Source organism: Trichechus manatus, unplaced genomic scaffold (genome assembly GCF_000243295.1).
Source record: "Trichechus manatus latirostris isolate Lorelei unplaced genomic scaffold, TriManLat1.0 scaffold00019, whole genome shotgun sequence".
NCBI classification, from domain to species: domain Eukaryota; kingdom Metazoa; phylum Chordata; class Mammalia; order Sirenia; family Trichechidae; genus Trichechus; species Trichechus manatus.
In genome coordinates, this window is record NW_004443955.1 from 10,532,217 (window position 1) to 10,550,161 (window position 17,945).

The 17,945-nt window shown below is 40.1% G+C and overlaps 1 protein-coding gene across 2 annotated transcripts in view; it reads right to left on the bottom strand.

The window, feature by feature from the left end:
- Nucleotides 1-17,945, bottom strand: part of TJP1 (tight junction protein 1) — a 79,535-nt gene that overhangs the window by 12,460 nt on the left and 49,130 nt on the right. The window contains exons 15-22 of one of the 2 annotated variants that reach the window (XM_023727859.1): nucleotides 15,657-15,739; nucleotides 14,786-14,996; nucleotides 14,381-14,481; nucleotides 10,298-10,648; nucleotides 9,725-9,964; nucleotides 8,216-9,085; nucleotides 7,982-8,079; nucleotides 5,879-6,094 (exon numbers count right to left, since the gene is read on the bottom strand). In XM_023727859.1, the coding sequence (XP_023583627.1) occupies nucleotides 5,879-6,094; nucleotides 7,982-8,079; nucleotides 8,216-9,085; nucleotides 9,725-9,964; nucleotides 10,298-10,648; nucleotides 14,381-14,481; nucleotides 14,786-14,996; nucleotides 15,657-15,739 (2,170 nt within the window). The remainder of the gene's footprint in view (nucleotides 1-5,878; nucleotides 6,095-7,981; nucleotides 8,080-8,215; nucleotides 9,086-9,724; nucleotides 9,965-10,297; nucleotides 10,649-14,380; nucleotides 14,482-14,785; nucleotides 14,997-15,656; nucleotides 15,740-17,945) is intronic. The other variant, XM_004372638.3, reaches the window with a different exon arrangement.

Consider the following 17,945-nt stretch of genomic DNA (forward strand, 5'->3'; position numbering starts at 1 on the left):
ATTTGCCCTTGATTTACCAGATGTTTTTTTTTAAATAATTGTTAGAGTAGCAGATATTGCATTATTTTACAATGCTCATTTAAGTCAAATTGGGCCATGTGCATGTATTTTTTTTCAAATTGTTAATTGTGAATATGTAATACATAATATTCACACGAAAGAAATCTCTTAAATAGACCCATAATTGCAACAATGCCAGATAAACCTTACTGCAGAGCCAAAGCGTCACTGGCTTTATGTGCACAAACGATAACGCACATTTGGAGCACACTTTCACTTTCACAGAAGACTTCTGTTGAAGAAGTCTAGTCTTATGATTAGCTTTAAAACTATGCTGTTATCTTGCTTTGGGGCATTGAGACTAAGTATCTGAAGATGACACTAGAATCTGAAAGTGCACATAATGCCAATGACGCAGTGAGGGACACCTTAGGGAACACCCTCACATTAATGCCAGTCTTACCACTTGACGTTCCTTTTCAAGCAGTCATAGCTAGTGTGAGAGCCAAGAGCTCTAGGTGATGGCAAAGCAAGCGCAATAGAAAAATGAAAGAAAATGGTCATTCTATTTAAGTAAATTTGCAAGCAAATGGAACTCAAATGTCATTTTAAAATATCAACCAAAATATACACATCCACCAGTTCAGCATAATTTGGTCTATAAAAGAAAATATCACCAATCCTCATTTAGCCAGGAGAATAAATTAAAACACAGTAACTTATGTCCTGCCTGCCTGCCTACTCTTTACATATTTTTACTGATGTTCTAGTGGACAGCAATGTGTTTGAGCTTCACCCCTTCTCTTCCACCTCTGCCCACTTCTGTTGCAGCTGCTGACAGTGAGCAAAAAATAAACTAAACAAGGAGACAAAGCAGTGGCTTCTGAATAAGTGAGCATTAGATGTTCCATTAAAAGAAAAAGGCTGGGTAAAAGAAATTCTCAGTGAAGACACAGGGAAAAATGATGCAAAGGCTAATGCCTACACTACACAACAGCTATACCGATCCCCTAGTAGGGGAATGATGAATCTGCAAAAGGAAACGTGCGTGACGATGGCTACCGTACCCGCCTTTCTAGCAAGACTTTATCCATCTCCAGACAGGAGCTAAGCCTCGTGGTGGGTGGAGCCCCATTTGCAAAGCTGCCATGCTTGACTCTCAGTCTCTTTCCCCTACTAATATCACAGGTGCACAGAAACAACATAACACCAATCCTACGCTTAGTTCTTAAAAGGCTTAAAAGCACCACTGTTTACTTATTTTGAGACCTGGAAGTCTCATGGTGAGATGAGACTTGACAGGTAGAAACCCTGGTAACAAAAAATCCCTAGTTGCCTTGACAAAGTCGACTAGCATCTAGGCTGGGACATGTGTGCAAGCTGGTCCTCTAGCCCTGCCTCAGAATGTGGGGAACGGCTAACTCGTCGCAGAGGTGAAGGTCTGAGCTACCACTTAACTTTCCCCACTCTAATCCACCTCTACAGAATGGAAAGACAAGATGGTATTTGTTGGCTTTCTGAGGCGTTTGTCCTGTACTAACAAAGACATCTTCCCTCTCTTTTCCCACTATTTTTGTGGTGTATTTTTAAGTGGAATATAAGCACACATGATCTGGAAGAGAATTATTTTGCTGTTTCTATACTTTACTGAAGGAAATACAGGATCAGCGGCAGTCTCTTGGTGACAACCAAACACAGTAAATGTTTCTGAAATGGAGGACAAAGGAGGTCCCATGTTTTAACCTGCCTTCCAGTTGCTGAAGTTGTATTAGTTGAAGAGGAGAGTGAAATAGTGTTAAAAGGGGAAGGCTGGTGCAGAAACAACTTCCCTCTTGGAAAGTCATCTTCTATGACCCTCATTCTCCTAACTCTTTAACAGTTAAATATCTATAGGGGGAAATGTGGCATAATTATGCAGAGTTTTAATTTCATACTACAAAGGAAGGAAATATGTAGTAGTATCCATCCCAAGTTACACTTGTCTGACTCCACAACACTAGAGACAGTAAGAAAGAAAATCAAATTGAGTTCTGAAGGAATTCACAGACTGATGTTACCTCCTGCTTTCACAGGCAATGCTCCTCTGTAACCTGTATCCAGCCAGCACTGGCTCCTTCCAGAGCTGGGTGAAGGGAAAGGAGGATGGCTGATGCACCCAGTGCACTGAGCCCTGTGCTGAGCTTCACTTACTCAGGTAGCTAAGAGCTCAGCTGCTAACCAGAAGGTTGGCAGTTTGAATCCACCAGCTGCTCCTTAGAAATCCTATGCGGCAATTCTACTCTGTCCTATAGGATCGCTATGAGTCAGAATCAACTCGACGTCAACAGGTTTGGTTTTTCGGTTACCATATACATAGCAGGGCAGTGGTGGTTCAGTGACAGAACTCTCACCTTCCATATGGGACACCAGGTTCGATTCCTGGCTGATGTACCTCAAGTGCAGCCAACACCCATCTGTCAGTGGAGGCTTGCGTGTTACTATGATGCTGGACAGGTTTCAACAGAGCTTCCACACTAATACACTAAGAAAAAAGCCCTGGAGATCTATTTCTGAAACATCAGCCAATGATAAAATTCTGTGGATCACAACGGTCCAATCCTGTTGTGCATGGGGTCACTCTGAGTCGGGGGCCAACTTGACAGCATCTAACAAAAACACCATATACTAGGCAATGTTCTAGACCCTGTCTGAAAGTGATAAATCACAAATAAGTTACTAAGTCTTCTTTTGAGAAAACAAAATTAACACAAAAACAGCTTTTCACTTAATTCTCTAGAAAAACTTCTTACTTACTTTTTAGTCCTAAATGTGTTCTTTTAGGGTTGTATTCTATTTATTAAATATGTAAACATATATAAATTATATCTCTTTAAACTACAACTCAGGATCTTCTTCTGACGACAATGAATGTGTTTAGTGGCTTAAGTAAAAGTGACTGTTAAAGGGTACAGCCTTCCACCTTACTAAAGGTGAGCTCCGAAGGACCTGAGACTAGCTTGCCTGAACTGCGACGCTCAAAGACACTGATGGGCGTCGCACCAGTGCTGTGTTAAGGGAGGTTCAAAACACTGTTATAAAACACTCTACATGAACACAATCCTGACTGTAACGCTCAAGTTTGCATTTGTATTTCTCATAAACTGCTTTCTTCTGGACACAGGAGAGACTGAAATGGTTGACAGCAGAAAAAATGTTTTAAGTCTTTATTCCAAATGATATCTTAGCAAAAAATAGTGGTAATTAAAATTAGGTTTTTAGTGTTAGAAGTTTTAAAGTACATACTACAAAAATTTTCACTCAATAGTAACTGACAAGAGCTAGTTAGTTCACACAATCCTGAGCATCTAGTCCAGTAAAAATCTGTGTGCTTTACTGTTCACAATAGCAAAAAGATGGAAACAACCTAGGTGCCCGTCAGTGGACGAATGGATAAATAAATTATGGTATATTCACACAATGGAATACTATGCAACGATAAAGAACAACCATGAATCTGTGAAACATAATATGGAGGAATCCGGAAGGTATTATGCTGAATGAATTCAGTCAGTCACAAAAGGACAAATATTGTATAAGACCACTATTGTTAAGAACTCAAGAAAAGGTTTAAACACAGAAGAAAACATTTGTTGATGGTTATGAGGGTAGAAAGGGAGGAAGAGGGTTATTTGCTAACTAAATAGTAGACAAGAATTATCTTAGGTGAAGGGAAGGGACAGCACACACTACAGGGGAAGTCAGCACAACTGGACTAAACCAAAGCTAAGAAGTTTCCTGAATAGAACGAAACACTTAGAGGGACAGAGTAGTAGGGGCAGGGGTATGGAGACCACGCTTTAAGGGGACATCTAGGTCAACTGGCATAACAAAGTTTATTAAGAAAACGTTCTGCATCCTACTTTGGTGAGTGGCGTCTGGGTTCTTAAAGCTAGTGAGTGGCCATCTAAGATCCATCAATTGGTCCCAACCACCTGGAGTAAAGGAGAATGAAGAACACCAAAGACACAAGGAAAGTACTAGTCCAAAAGGCAGAAAGGGCACATAAACCAGAGATTGCATCAGCCTGAGACCAGAAGAACTAGATGGTACCTGGCTACCACCAATGACTGCCCTGACAGGGAACACAACAGAGAGTCCCTGACAGAGCAGGAGAAAGGTGGGGTGCAGAACTCAAATTCTAGTAAAAAGACAAGACTTAGTGGTCTAACTGAGACTGGTGGAATCCCAGAAAGCATGGCCCCTGGACTCTCTGTCAGCCCAGAACTAAAACCATTCCCAAGGCCAACTCTTCAGACAAAGATTAGACTGGACTATGGGACATAAAATGATACTCGTGAAAGAGTGTGCTTCTTAGCTCAAGTAGATACATGAGACTAATTGGGCAGCTCCTGTACAGAGGTGCAATGAGAAGGGACAGGAGCTGGTTGAATGGACACAGGAAATCCGGGGTGGAAAGGAGGAATGTGCTGTCACAGTACACAGTACAGGGAGAGCAACTAGGGTCACATAACAATGGATGTATACATTTTTATATGAGAGACTAACTTGAATTGTTAACTTTCACTTAAAGTACAATAATAAAAAAAACCCAAAATCTGTGTGCTTTAAAAGTTTAAAACTTAGACACAAAAAAGAGGGGTTATGGATTTTTGATGTGTCAACTTGGCAAGGCTGAACTATAGTCCCCAGTTATTCAAACACAGACCTAGGTGCTGGTGTGAAACGATTTCCTAAACACAGCTAAAGTCCCAGGTCAACTGACTTTAAGTTAATCAAAAGAAAGACTATGACCTGACCAAAGCAGGTGAATGCTTTTAAAGAGCACTCAGGCCTTATCTGAGCTCAGAGATTCCCAGACAGCTCCAGATCTTCCCTTCCTGATTGCCTGCCCTGGACTCTGAGCTTACTTAGCCAGCTCCCGAAGTGTGTAAACCAATGTCTTGTAAAAAGTCCATGTCTGTTTTTCATTCTCCTGGGTTTTGCTGGGGGAACAAACTCATTTGTGCCTGTGCTGGTCTGGAGCCCACTGTCAGTACCCAATTCCGTTATCAGTTAGGGTTCAACCAGAGAAGCAAGACAAGTAGAAGACCAAACCCATACAAGCACAGGTGGGTTCATACCCCACCAAAACCCACAAGAAAGAAAGAAAAACACACACACAAGAAACCGACAGGCAAGTAAACACCAAGGGAGTAGTACACAACAGAGAAAAGACTGGTGTCAAGAAATCTGGGGTTCAGTCTTAGATCTGCCCATCATTTCACCTCACTGGATGTTGGTTTCCTCATCTATAAAACTCAACCAGAAATCTCTAAAGCCCCCTTAAACTCCAGCAATAAAGACAAGCTCTTTCTTGCCTTGAAAATATTTGACATTTTGCAGTTAAGCAGCTTGCTATACTAAAAAATAGAATTAATCCTGTGTTTTTAGAGAGAAAAATAAAAAACTCTCCAGTATTCCCCCTCAAACAATGTCTGCTTCACATCCCTGTTTTTATATTTAAGAAGAAAAACAAAAGAAGGAGGAAAAGAACCATCATTAAGTATGCTGTACAAAACGGGAGAGATTTCATGATTCACCTAAACATCAGTCTTGACGTTTTTTCTCTTATGTCAAAACTCTTCGATTTGAACATCTTTTCTAATGTAAAACTCTGTATCTCTGATATCAGATTTTAAGAACAAAAACCAAGCACACATCCCAGACCTAGAAAGTATATACAATGCTGAACCACTGAAGCCAAGAGAAACCACGTATTTATACTTCAATACTGTCCTTCAGAACAGACTGAGCTTCACGTGATTAACTCTGCTTTATGGAATCACATCTTGATGTTTTGTCTTATTTTTAAAAATAAGTCTTAGGTGAAATAACATACTTGGAAGAATAACTAGAGAAATTTGGTTGACTCTGAGAATGAACAGGCTTGGCAGGCTCTGGGAGATGGCCAGCAGTGGGTTTACTCTCAAAACTTCTTCGGTCAAAGTATGAGAGCTGTTTTCGATAATATTCTTCATCTTCCTCAGGATCATAATGATTTGAACGAACAATATCTTCAGGTGGCTTCAGCTGAGGTTTTTGAGGTTCTGGGATCCTGGCAGATAAAGAGTGAGAAATGGAACTATTTAGATGTTAATTTTACAAAGAAAACGGACTATATAAACCTTATCTTGACCTTGTCGCTGCTGGCTGCCGTACTGCTCAGAATCTAGCTGAGTGGTCCAGCAGTCAAAGTGGACATCCCAAACCCCATGTCCTCATGTGTAATACTCAAAAGGAAGGCTCCCTTTGACCTCATCAGTCCACTGACACAATTTAAAAGGCTTGATGATTATCTGGTGAGACCTCAAAGCAGGTTAACTGGTGGTCGTTGAGTCAACTCCGACTCATGACCCTATGTGTGTCAGAGTAGAACTGTGCTCCATGGGGTTTTCAATGGTGGATTTTTCAGAAGTAGATCACCTGGCCTTTCTTTCAAGGTGCCTGTAGATGGACTCAAACTACCAACCTTTTGGTTAGCAGCTAAGCACACTAACCGTTTGCAACACAACACTCACGGACTCCACAGCAGGTTAACCCCCCTCACCCCCCCCCCACAAAAAACACCAAACCCGTTGCCATCCAGTAGATTCTGACTCATAGCGACCCTATAGGACAGAGTAGAACTGCCCCATAGTATCCAAGGAGCTGCGGCTAGATTTGAACTGCTGACCTTTTGGTTAGCAGCCAATCTTTTAACCACTGTGTCACGAGGGCGCCTCACAGCAGGTTAGAAGTGGTTACTCAGAGAGAAGGGAATGTAGTGGAGGACTTCTAGCAGTCTATATAAGCAATGTCAGCAACAAGGAATAACTGACAGAAATTAAGAACTTTACAAAAGGATAGTAATCCAGGATCAACACGTGATCCTGACATGAGCAAACAGCTCTGTGTGGTCTAAAGTTCTAGAGGGCACAGGAAGCAGGGCAGCAGAGAGAGCCAGTCATTAAGCAAATACATACATAGCTATGTATGCTCTGCTTAGTAAATTTTAGAAAATTTGCATCAAAAAGTATAAACTTAAATAGGTTTCACACCAAAAAAAAAAAAAAAAAAAACTCCCCCGAATTCTCCCTTCTTCTTCCTTTGAAAATGTGGCCAACAGGCATTAAATGGCACTAAAAAAAAAAAAAAAAAAAAAGCGGGGGGGGGAGTGCTACACTTTCAGTTATTACAAAAGTTTATTCCACACAGAATGGCTCATTTGCTAATGATACAGGCTAAAGGAGATGTCACAGTAGTTTACATTTTCATGAAAAGCACTAGAGTCATTAAAATGAGAGGAAAAACTTGTATTCAAGATGGTAGTTGTTGTTATGTGCCGTTGAGTTCGTTCTGACTCATAGCAACCCTTGACAGAGTAGAACTGCCCCATAGGGTTTCCAAGGAGCGGCTAGTGGATCTGAACTGCCGACCTTTTGGTTAGAGCCATGCTCTTAACCACTACACGACCAGGGCTCCAGACAGTAGCAGTTCCTCTTTATTACAAGCACAGGTGTATATTCTCGCCTCACTGTACTAAAGTGCTCAGTGCAGTGACAAGCACATGGAGCACGCTCACTACATGTTTTAACCAATTTGAGTCTGTTTCCTTGCCCCTAAAAACTAAGATTTCACGTCTCAAAACATTTTTAAACTAAAAACAGTACAAATGTTAGTGCTTAAAATTTTTTATTTCAGTCATTTGTTAGAAAAATCTTTTTGAAAGATTTGTGTTCTGAAGGCTTAACAAAGGTTTGTTAAAGAAGGTAAAGTAAAGCATTTCATTTTTCTTTCTAGGACCCTCTGTTTTAATTAGGACAGTGGGCAAACAACTCTCTCCCTTTTCATTCTTCTCCTCAACTAATAGAGTAAAAGGCTTTCTCACTGACTAATCAGGTCACTTTCCTGGTCAGTTGCATACCACCAAACTCCTCTGTAAAGCACCATCAAGCTCACCCACCTGTAGAGCGTTTTGTCGTGTTCGCTGAATTGATTCTGAGGAGCAGGCTTAGGACCAATGATGGGAGCACCTGGAGGTTTAGATGCTACTTCTGGAGGCTGCAGAAAAATAAGACAAACATACCTCAGGAGCCCGGCTACATTTAAGGGGACAGAGGAGAGCTAAGAAGCACTTTGAACTACTCTTCACTTAATGTTGCTTCTGCAAACAAGAAGTGAAGACATATTTGTTTACCTTAAAACTGGCCGCGTCGTTTATATCCTTCTTGCTCTCTAATGATGCGGATCTTTTGTTTTCAAACATTTTAACTCTAGTGAGCACAGACTGTGGTTTCATTGCTGGATCTTCCTCTTCTTCAGTCAGAGTTGGGGGTGGAGGCAATGGTTTGGTATTTGAAGGTGGGACTTCTGGCTTATGTTGGGATGAAGGTATTAGAGGAGGGACGATTGCAGCACCATGGAGAGGCTCATACTGACCTGCTTTGGAGGTAAATCCTTGCGACGGTACTTGCTCATAACTTCGTGGGTATTGGTCAAAATACTGCTTGGGCTCAGAAGACTTAGGACCTGCCGAAGGGTAGGGCTGTGCTTCTGGTCTGTATCTGTTATGCACATCATACCCGGGAGTTGGCTGCTCTTCATGTCGGAGGGTAGAGGTTCTAGGCGGCTGTTCATAGCGTGGTCTACTGTCGTAAGACAGAGGAGCTGGCTCTTCAAAACGTGGAAAATACCCTCGTTCCGCGGACTCTTCAGAATGCTGTCTGGAGTCAAGGTCTCGAGGATGCTGATTATCAAAAGGTCGAGGCTGGTAGAGCTGTTTGTCATCATAATATGACCACTGCTCTTCATATGTAGGGATTCTATCTTCATACCGTAGACGATGGTCATAGTTTCGAGAAAACTGGTCTGTGTAGCTCGAGGTGTCATACCTGTATGGCGGCTGCTCGAGGTCTCTGCTGGCTTGTTGCTCTACATAGGGGAGCTGGGGCTCATAGCTCAGATTAGGCTCTTTGTCTGGCCTTGGCCCTGGGTGAGCAATGGCTGGCTGCTTCAAAACATGATTCTGTCTCATTATTTCCTCAGGATGTGGGTCCTTTCTATACACCTGTATAAAAAATCCATGTTTAAATACAAATGCTTGTTTTTAAATTCTATCTGTTATTAGATAAGCCTGTGATTTAACATGTGAAAATGGTATATTCTACTATTTATTGCCAGGAGAGATCAGATTAGTGAAGAAAGCTAGTTTAGGTGAGAGCTCAAAGTTTACAATGCAGGTAGGTGCTTTATGTTTTAGCATGTACTAAATGAAAGTGAGTTAAAGATAATTACTAAATCTAGAAAATTACCGCACTGAGCTATTGATTTCATCTGATTTTGACAATGAAAATAAAAATCACAAGGAAAATTTATGGACACCATAATTCATAGACATATTGTTTATGATGGGTCTCAGCTACAATTAAGGAATTCTGGAAGATACAGAAAACCAAAAATAAAAAACAGCTATGAAATAAAAATATTAAGCACAAATCCCAATTAAAAGGCCTCTTCTCAAATCATCAGTATACCATGGAAGCCATGCAAACTACCAAACTGCAATGATCTGTACTGATTGGAAAGCATTACGATATATAAGGCCACAGTAAAAAAGCAAAAGGAACACTTGAAGGGCAAAGCAAAAATGATCATGTGCTAGATTGATGGAGAGCAACAAATTAGTGCAACACTGCAGCACAGGTACCTTTGCTGGGTCTACATGCGACGACAATGATGGCTCTTGATCCCTGAGCATTATGTGAGCTGCCTCAGTACTTGGTGTTCTTAAAGAATCAGCTTGTGGTGAGTAAGAGGTGGAAGGAGCTGGGGTGGGCTCCTCCAGTTGTACATGAGATAAATTTACATTATGATTAACAGCTGAGGTTGATGATGCTGGGTTTGTTTCAGGCGAAAGGTAAGGGACTGGAGATGAGGCTTCTGCTTTCTGTGAAGTGTTTAAAATATTTTAAACATAGTGTTTCTGTTTACCGCTAACTTCCCACTTCAAGTTCTAGTGGTTGGTAGGCATACATTTTAAGTATGCTGAATAACAAGACTATGACCTCGTGTCCTAAATTTTTTTTAAAAATCCAGTATATAGTGCTGTGTAATATGAACACACAAAATTTAGAATTAAGTCCTTGGTATTCTCAAACTGAAATTCCAGATTAATTCTTAATATGAAGAAAGGACAAAATATATTCTTTAACTCAATCACCACATTCTAAAATTTAATAATGCACCTCTAACTACAAAACGTTGAATGCTTGCTGCTTACCTGTTGAGAGGCTGTTTTAAATCCAGGGGAGTCTATTCTATGAATTGGTTGTGGCTGCGCTTGTGGTGAATAAGGAGGATATGTTTGGTTTTCATGATGCATTCCAGAGGAGTCCTCTCTTACAGGCTCAGAGGACCGTGTAATGGCAGACTCCGGTGGAGTCCCAACCTCATCATTAAGAGTTTCATCTAGTTCTTGATCAGTGTAGGCCCCGCCTTCTGTATCTGTGTCTTCATAGTCAGAAGTGTGTCTACTGTCCGTGCTATACATTGAGTATTCACTACCTGGGGCTGACAGGTAGGACAGGCGATCATCATGCAAATCAAGGTCATCACTTGTAGCACCATCCGCCTGGGTCAAATAAAAGTAAATTAAAAATTTTATTCAGTAGTTCTTTAAGAGATGGCCTTTATTTTACAAGGGACGTTGAAAAGGATATTTTTCTTGGGAGAAATCACATCCATTTGCTTCCAATTTACAGCGAGGAAAGGTCAAGAAGATTGTACAGGCACACATGCAGACACAGAGCATCCCTGAGATCTGAAGGGCTTGGATGAATGAGATGTTGGCTGGCTGGCCAGAACAAAGCTGGCCTCTGGGGCCCAGCCCCAGAAGACAATGAAGGAACCTAGCACCACTCAAGTTTATAAAACCTGACCACAAGCTTCTCAGCAGTCCAAAGCCAGAAGAGGGAGAATGCTACCAAACCAAGCTCACAGAGACAAAGGCACACTGACAGAACAGCACATGGGAGAATAACTACAAAAGCCACAGTTCCAGTTGAATAAGATCTAATAGATGTATATTTAGAATACAAGTTTTTTTTTTTAAAGTTAACATTTGGCCCTAAAGCTTTTATAAAACACAATGAAAAATCATCATCTAAGCAGTGGTTACCCCTTTAAAAACTAAGAAGAATTTTCTCCTCTGTGATTTTTCACAGAGTAGTACCCAACGGACGGAGAGAGGAAATGCAGTGATGCCTCTCTTTTATAAGTAATCAAGAGCTCAGTTAGTTTCTACTAGTCTACGGTGACCTTCTTCAGAGTAGACCAAAAAGAAAAGAAGTATTTGAGAGAACTGTAAAGTTGCAATCAACAGGTTGTCGCTGGGTATTAATTTGGAACTAGTGCCTGGATTATACAGAATAGTCCCTGAAGATCGTGCCTGGACACTATGCCCAGTTTGGCCCGAGAGTGGAAGGATCTGGAATCCAGAGTTCAGAAAATACCTCTTCCGTTCAGCACAGGCTGAAGGATACACATCAGGCTCTTGTTCTCCAGGAAGATGCACTGCTATTCAAGTAGCAGGCTTGTTGTGGCTCAGTGGGTCTGCTGTGCCAGGAACACATTTCTTGGGAGTTGAATAACCTGACTGGAGCTTTCCAATTATTCCCTTCTCTGGCTCTGCAAGCACCTGACCCTGAACACTGCCATCCTGATACCAAAGACTAGGCTGTGTCAGGCCTCCCTGTGGCTCTGGCTTTCAAAGGAGTATCTGCTGGCAGGGAAAGTGGGAATCCCAGGGTTTTGTGCTATGTTAGCTCAGTTTCTCACACTGAAATTTCAATGGCTTCTTAACTCTGTGATGCCTCCTGCAGAAGGGAAGTCTTCTGGCTATCTACTCTAATTTTTAAAACTGCCAGAGTCTGGAAGACTAGGACCAGGGAAATATTTAAGGCTTTAGGGAAGAATAGCTTGGAACTCACTAATCTTCCTAGCTTTTGCACTTGGTATGAAATGCAAACATGAGCAAGAACCATGTGTTGCTTTGCATCAGAAAACGACAAATGTCTACATGTTAACAAAGTCACAAGATGACTCTTCTTGGCTTAGAAGGGAATATACAAGATGGTACCAGACATTGCAAAAAGGAACTCTTCTACCAGTAAGGTCAAAGTAGTCAGGTCAGGAAAGTCAATGTGAAATGTAGTGGTTTAAGTATATACTCTGATGAATATAACTCAATGGGAGGGGGGAGATACCGAGCTTGATTTAAATTATAACAACTTCTAAAATATAAAATGCATCCATCTATCTACATAATAAATGACCTATTTTCCCTCACATAAAAAGCCGGGTGAGTTAGACCTTCATTTAAAAACCCAAGCAAAGAAAGGAAGCATACAATAATATCACAAAGAGAAATTACAGAATAAGATTTATGGACTTAACAAAACAATCTCTTGGATATGTAGACAACTATACTTTGTGCATTTTGGATAAACATTTTACAGACGAATTTCACTTTAAGAATTCATCAGCGCAAGCTATTAACATCCTACCTGACAAAGGATGCTAACAGAACTGTCGTCACAGAAGATTAGTATCACATAACAGCAACTAGAAGATTGCAATCCTTTTTATCAAATGCCGCAAGAGTAAAAATTAGTAACAGTTAATGTGTTGCTGTAAAGTGGTGCAGTGGTTTTTTCCACTTTCCATTTTTCTATCATGTGTCCCAGCTAACATGTCCATTATTCGAAGTGGTCTTATGATCTTATATGCATGGTGCCTCCCCCAGACTGGTACTGATGAGAACAAGCACAGTGTGACACATCGATATAGGTAAGAACAGCAGACGCTACCTTTAGGTGTCAGCGTTCTAACATCTCTTCTTGCAGAGGCTGTGTGTTTTCTGGACGCAGGAGCCCTAAGCATGCGGCATGCATGGCCAGAGCAGCTGCAGACATAGCCAGGCAGAGGGAAGTAGGGGCCATGCAGGGGCAAAACACAATGAAAACCAAACCAACAAGGACAGACAAAAAACAAACAAACAAACAAAAAAGGGACATTCTCAATCTTCCCTAACAACCCAAGCTTATCAATTCTGCTCTGATCTGTAGAAGGGGAAAGACACAAAAACGGTTCCTTCAACTGTTACTGTTAAAAAAAGTATTAGCTCTCCCAACAAAATAAACAGATCTTTCCCATCAAAAATTGCTACAAAACTAGAAAAACTGACGACAGAAAGTAGTCATCATTTCAAGACTGGCCATGTGGACGTACGTGAAATCAAAATTCAATGCCAGAAAGGATCTATCACTTTACCCACATTTCCCAATGTGTTATAAGAATGTTAACAGATACCAAGTGAAAGAAAAAAATGTCTAGTTAAGAATATGGGGAAATGCTGGGTTAAACAAAGTAGGTTTTTTTTACCTACAAGACTTCTCAGAGCCTTTAATATGCTGGTGGACACTGTGACATCCTCAGAGGGGCTATGGTTTGCAGTGGTTTCCACAAGTACTTGCCTTCAGAGTGCCTTTTTCTCAAAACAAGTCCAGAATCTAGTGTGCTGAGGACAGTACTTTAGGAAACACTCATGTAGCCCATCCAATGCCCCTCATTTTCAGGAAACTGAAGCTCAAATTCAAGGTCATTCCTCAGTCAGCTGGAGGAAGAGTCAGAACTCAGTCCTGCTCTTTTCACCGTAATTTGAGAATTTTTTTTCTTTAATTTTATTCATTTTGTTGTTGTTGAGACTATATACAGCAAAACATATACTAATTCAATAGTTTCTACATGTACAATTCAGTGACATTCTTTGAGTTGTGCGATCATTCTCACTCTCCTTTTCTGAACTGTTCCTCCCCAGTGACATAAGCTCACTGCCCTCAAGCTTCCCTATCTAACCTTGCAAGTTGCTCTTGCCAACTTGATCCCATACAGATAGTTCTTAAAAGAGCACAGTGCTCAAGGTAGACATTCTTTACCAGTTAAGCTGAACTACCGTTTGGTTTTAAGAAGACTTCAGGGAATATTTTTGGTTTAAGGTTTAAAGATTATCTCAGGGCAATAGTTTCAGGGGTTCATCCAACCTTCAAGACTCCAGAAAGTTATCTGAGAGTTCTTTAAGATAGCATCCTACCGAGTGGTAATTCAAAAGATGGGGAAATTTAGAAATCTCTTACTATCAAAAACAACTTCCACAACTCCTATATACAAATTACAAAAACCTAGAAGTTAACTTTCCCAAAATTAACATGGTAATCCAATTAGAAAACAATGGTAACTCAAAGGTATCTCTGATCAGCTACGTCATTTACTGAATAGGTCAAAACAGTAACAGAAAAGTTCTTACCTTTCCCTCAGAAACCCATACCAGCTGGTTCTGTTGTTGCTGAATTGCTTCTTTTAGTGCACCATACCATCCATCATTCATTGAATTTAAATTAATTGTAGCTAAAAATAAAATAAACAATGTCGTTTTCTGGTTAGAATACTGCCCAAAGTCAGGAAAATTCATCCAACCCTGCTTAGAGCCCAATCATCATTCACTCAAATTATCTGAAAGACGGTGTTTGCAGACACAAACCTTTGAAATTTCTCTTTTGGCCCTATACATTTTCAACCAAATGACAGCTGTTGATACAGCAGGAAGCTTTCCAGGCAGAAGTCATGTAAGTTTTAGTACTTGACAATACAACATTTTGCCTACATTTTGTTGCCGAGACACTTTAAGCTCAGAGATATTTAATATACTCACTTGTAAAAAGATGATGATTATTTTTACGAAGTTTATGAGACCGCTCATATAATTTCCTGGCACTTTTCCGAGATTCTGGACATAATCTCATTCTCATTGTTTTCACACCTTGCTTAGAATCAGGGTTAAGGAATACAACTATTGGATACCACTGGGCATAATTCAAACGATCAACTGCATTTGGTGTTACATCTAATAAAGCATGTTTGTCCTGGAGACAGAAAAAACAAAATCAATATACAAGGATACAAGACATAGCTAATTCTTTAAGAATCATCACCTTCAGAAAAGAAGTCATAGACCATACTACATTCAACTGGTAAATGGAGTTTTAATATGTACTCTAATATGTCTTAGGAACACATTTGAGAAAAATATGTAATTGGAAATTAACACAATTTCTAGCCCAATTATAAAAACTTCTTTTTTAACTAGCTCAGTTTTAAAGACTTAGACCCAGTACTTGCAAGCTATAGTATTATCTGTGTTCAGTTAGGGTGAAATTACATATCACAATTTAATGTTCCTGACACGATCTTGTAGAATAACAGCATATTCCCTATGCATATAAACATCAAAGGGCAACCTGAATGGTACTGATGTAATGTAAACACAGCCTTTTAATTACTTCGATTTGAACACTGTGTAATTTTTTTGTTGTAATGTAAGATCATCTTTTGATGCATGTAATAACTTTCCCTTGGAAGTGATTATCATAATACCTTTCAGTAAGGGCTTAATGTTCTTATGGTGTACCAGAAATAATCATTAAAAAAACTACCTTCGACTTTGAAATTAACCAAATCCCATCCCACTCAAAAACACAACGTTCACAGCTTATAAAGAAATATGTTAACTGTTAATAACTTACCTGATCAATTATTTGCTTTATTGTATGAAGGCGAATAATGCCTGAGCTACGTTGGTCAGTTCCAGCATCTCGTGGTTCACTTTCTACACGTGAAGTCAGGACAAAAACAGAACATTCACTTTCCACAGGTTAGAACAAGTTTTCTCAATGCTGTATAATCCTTTGTTGTGGGGAGCTGCTCTGTGCATTGGAGGATGTTGGCAGCATCCCTGACCTCTACCCACTAGTTGCCAGTAGCACGTTTTCTCCCACCACTTCCCCGTTTGTGACAACCAAAAGTGTCTCCAGTGTGGCCAAATGCCCCCGGGGGGCAGATCATCCTGGCTGAGAAAACAGGGTTAGATCAATGCCTCCCAATGGAAATGGGATGAGATTAGGAGGAGGCAAGTAAGGCATTTGCCTCAGATACAAAATTTAAGGGGAGAGGTGCCCCAAAAAACCTCAATAATCAGGTAAGCAATGTTTGGATGCAGTATCTTCTTTTAAAAGTCAAAATTAATGCAAAAAGAAATGATGAAAACATAATAAAATTTTACATAAAGACAAGATCAGTAAGTGGAAATTGACTGAAATTTAACATTGTCATATGGTCAAGAGAAACTGTCAAATATGGCAATTCTCTCAATTGAAAACAAGATAGAGAAATAGATTTTGAAAATACTGACGAGTTTGCTTCATTAAAGTTAGGAAAGTAAAATTATAACAAATTGCGAGTTTGGAATAAGGAAACTTAAAATAATGTGAGTTTTAATACGCATACTTCTCATTTTTTCAATATTCCAAACTACTTTAATGTTCTGAAAAAAAAATCACCGTTAAACAAATACATAAAAACATGTATACATGGATGCACATCTTCTCTTTTGCCTGAGGCTCCAATATGGCTTGGCATGGCACTACCTCCCAACCTTTTCCACATTATGATATACACAGAAAATGTTATTATTTGTTTGGCATGGCTGCTTCTGGTCAGAGGCCCACCCAGCCAGTAAGGGCTGAGGAGATCAGTACCTTGGCACGCTCATAACCCAGGAGCAGCAATGCTACAACAGATTGGCTGGGGAGTTAGGTACCTCATCTACATCAGTAAAGGAAAACCTGGTAGCAGGAAATATCATTAACTTGTAACCGTGAGACAGCCTCTGTGTCGGCCTGGCAGGCATTCCCTCCCCATGGTTGTATAATAACCCAACTGCGGCATGGGGCTGATTTCCAGCCAAAGAATCTCAGGGGTCTGATCTACATGAAGTTCTTCACTGAAAAGGCACAGCAACGTCTGTGACTCTTAGATGAGCTTGGTGTTTCAGATTAGACAAAGGCAGAGATCTGGAAGGGAAAAAGTCTCACTGAGGGACCAGGAGAATGATTTCAGAGAGTGAGACTATCATAAGACAAAGCTCCACAGGCGAGGAGGACAGAATTTCCTATCTGGTGGATACAAAAGGAGTTAAGAGACCAACTGAGAGTTTTGGTCGGAGAAAATGTTACCAATTCCTAACTGAAAACTCCCAAGACAGTCAAACACAATATGTAACTAAGCTATCTGAATCCTTCTGAGAACAGCCTGCCTCAAGAGTAAACCAGAGTAAACATACTTATTATCTTTTAAGGAAGAGCTTTGTAAGTCTTCACATTAGCTCTTCCTAAATTTAAAAACTTTGTCTGGTTACAGGCGGGGGATCACCATCAACTTCTTCCGGTGAAATGTTTTCTACAGTTGGTGACCAAAAAAGACTTCTTCTGAAAAACCCAACAAACTGAATAGGGAAACGGAAATAAACATTTTCTAATCTGCTCAAATTTTACTATCATTTGTAAGTCTTCTGAGTTGAGAAAACAAATATCCTCATTTGATGTCACCAGCAATCAAATAAAAAGCAATATAAAAATAAGGCAACTCTTGACGAGCACTTATGTGCAGGTAGTTCCCAACTCACGGTGTAGTCAAGTTATTATGAACTGCACTTAGGACTGTCTTTTTTTTTGCGGGGTACACCATATCATTAGTAACATGTACTACAAACAATAAGGCAGCAAAAACATTGCTGAAGTCATCATATGCATATGTTCAATGTTATAAAGATTTATAAAGATACCAACAAAAGGCAATAATAATGAAAACTAAAAAAGTATTCGACTTAAGTCAGAATCCACTTATGACAGAGTCATTGGAACAGAATCCGGTCGTAACTCAAAGCTACCTGTAGTTTAAAATGTTAACAGGGTCTCATATGTGCCAGTGGGAACAACAAAAGGCACAACCCTCTGGAAAACAGTAACAATTACACG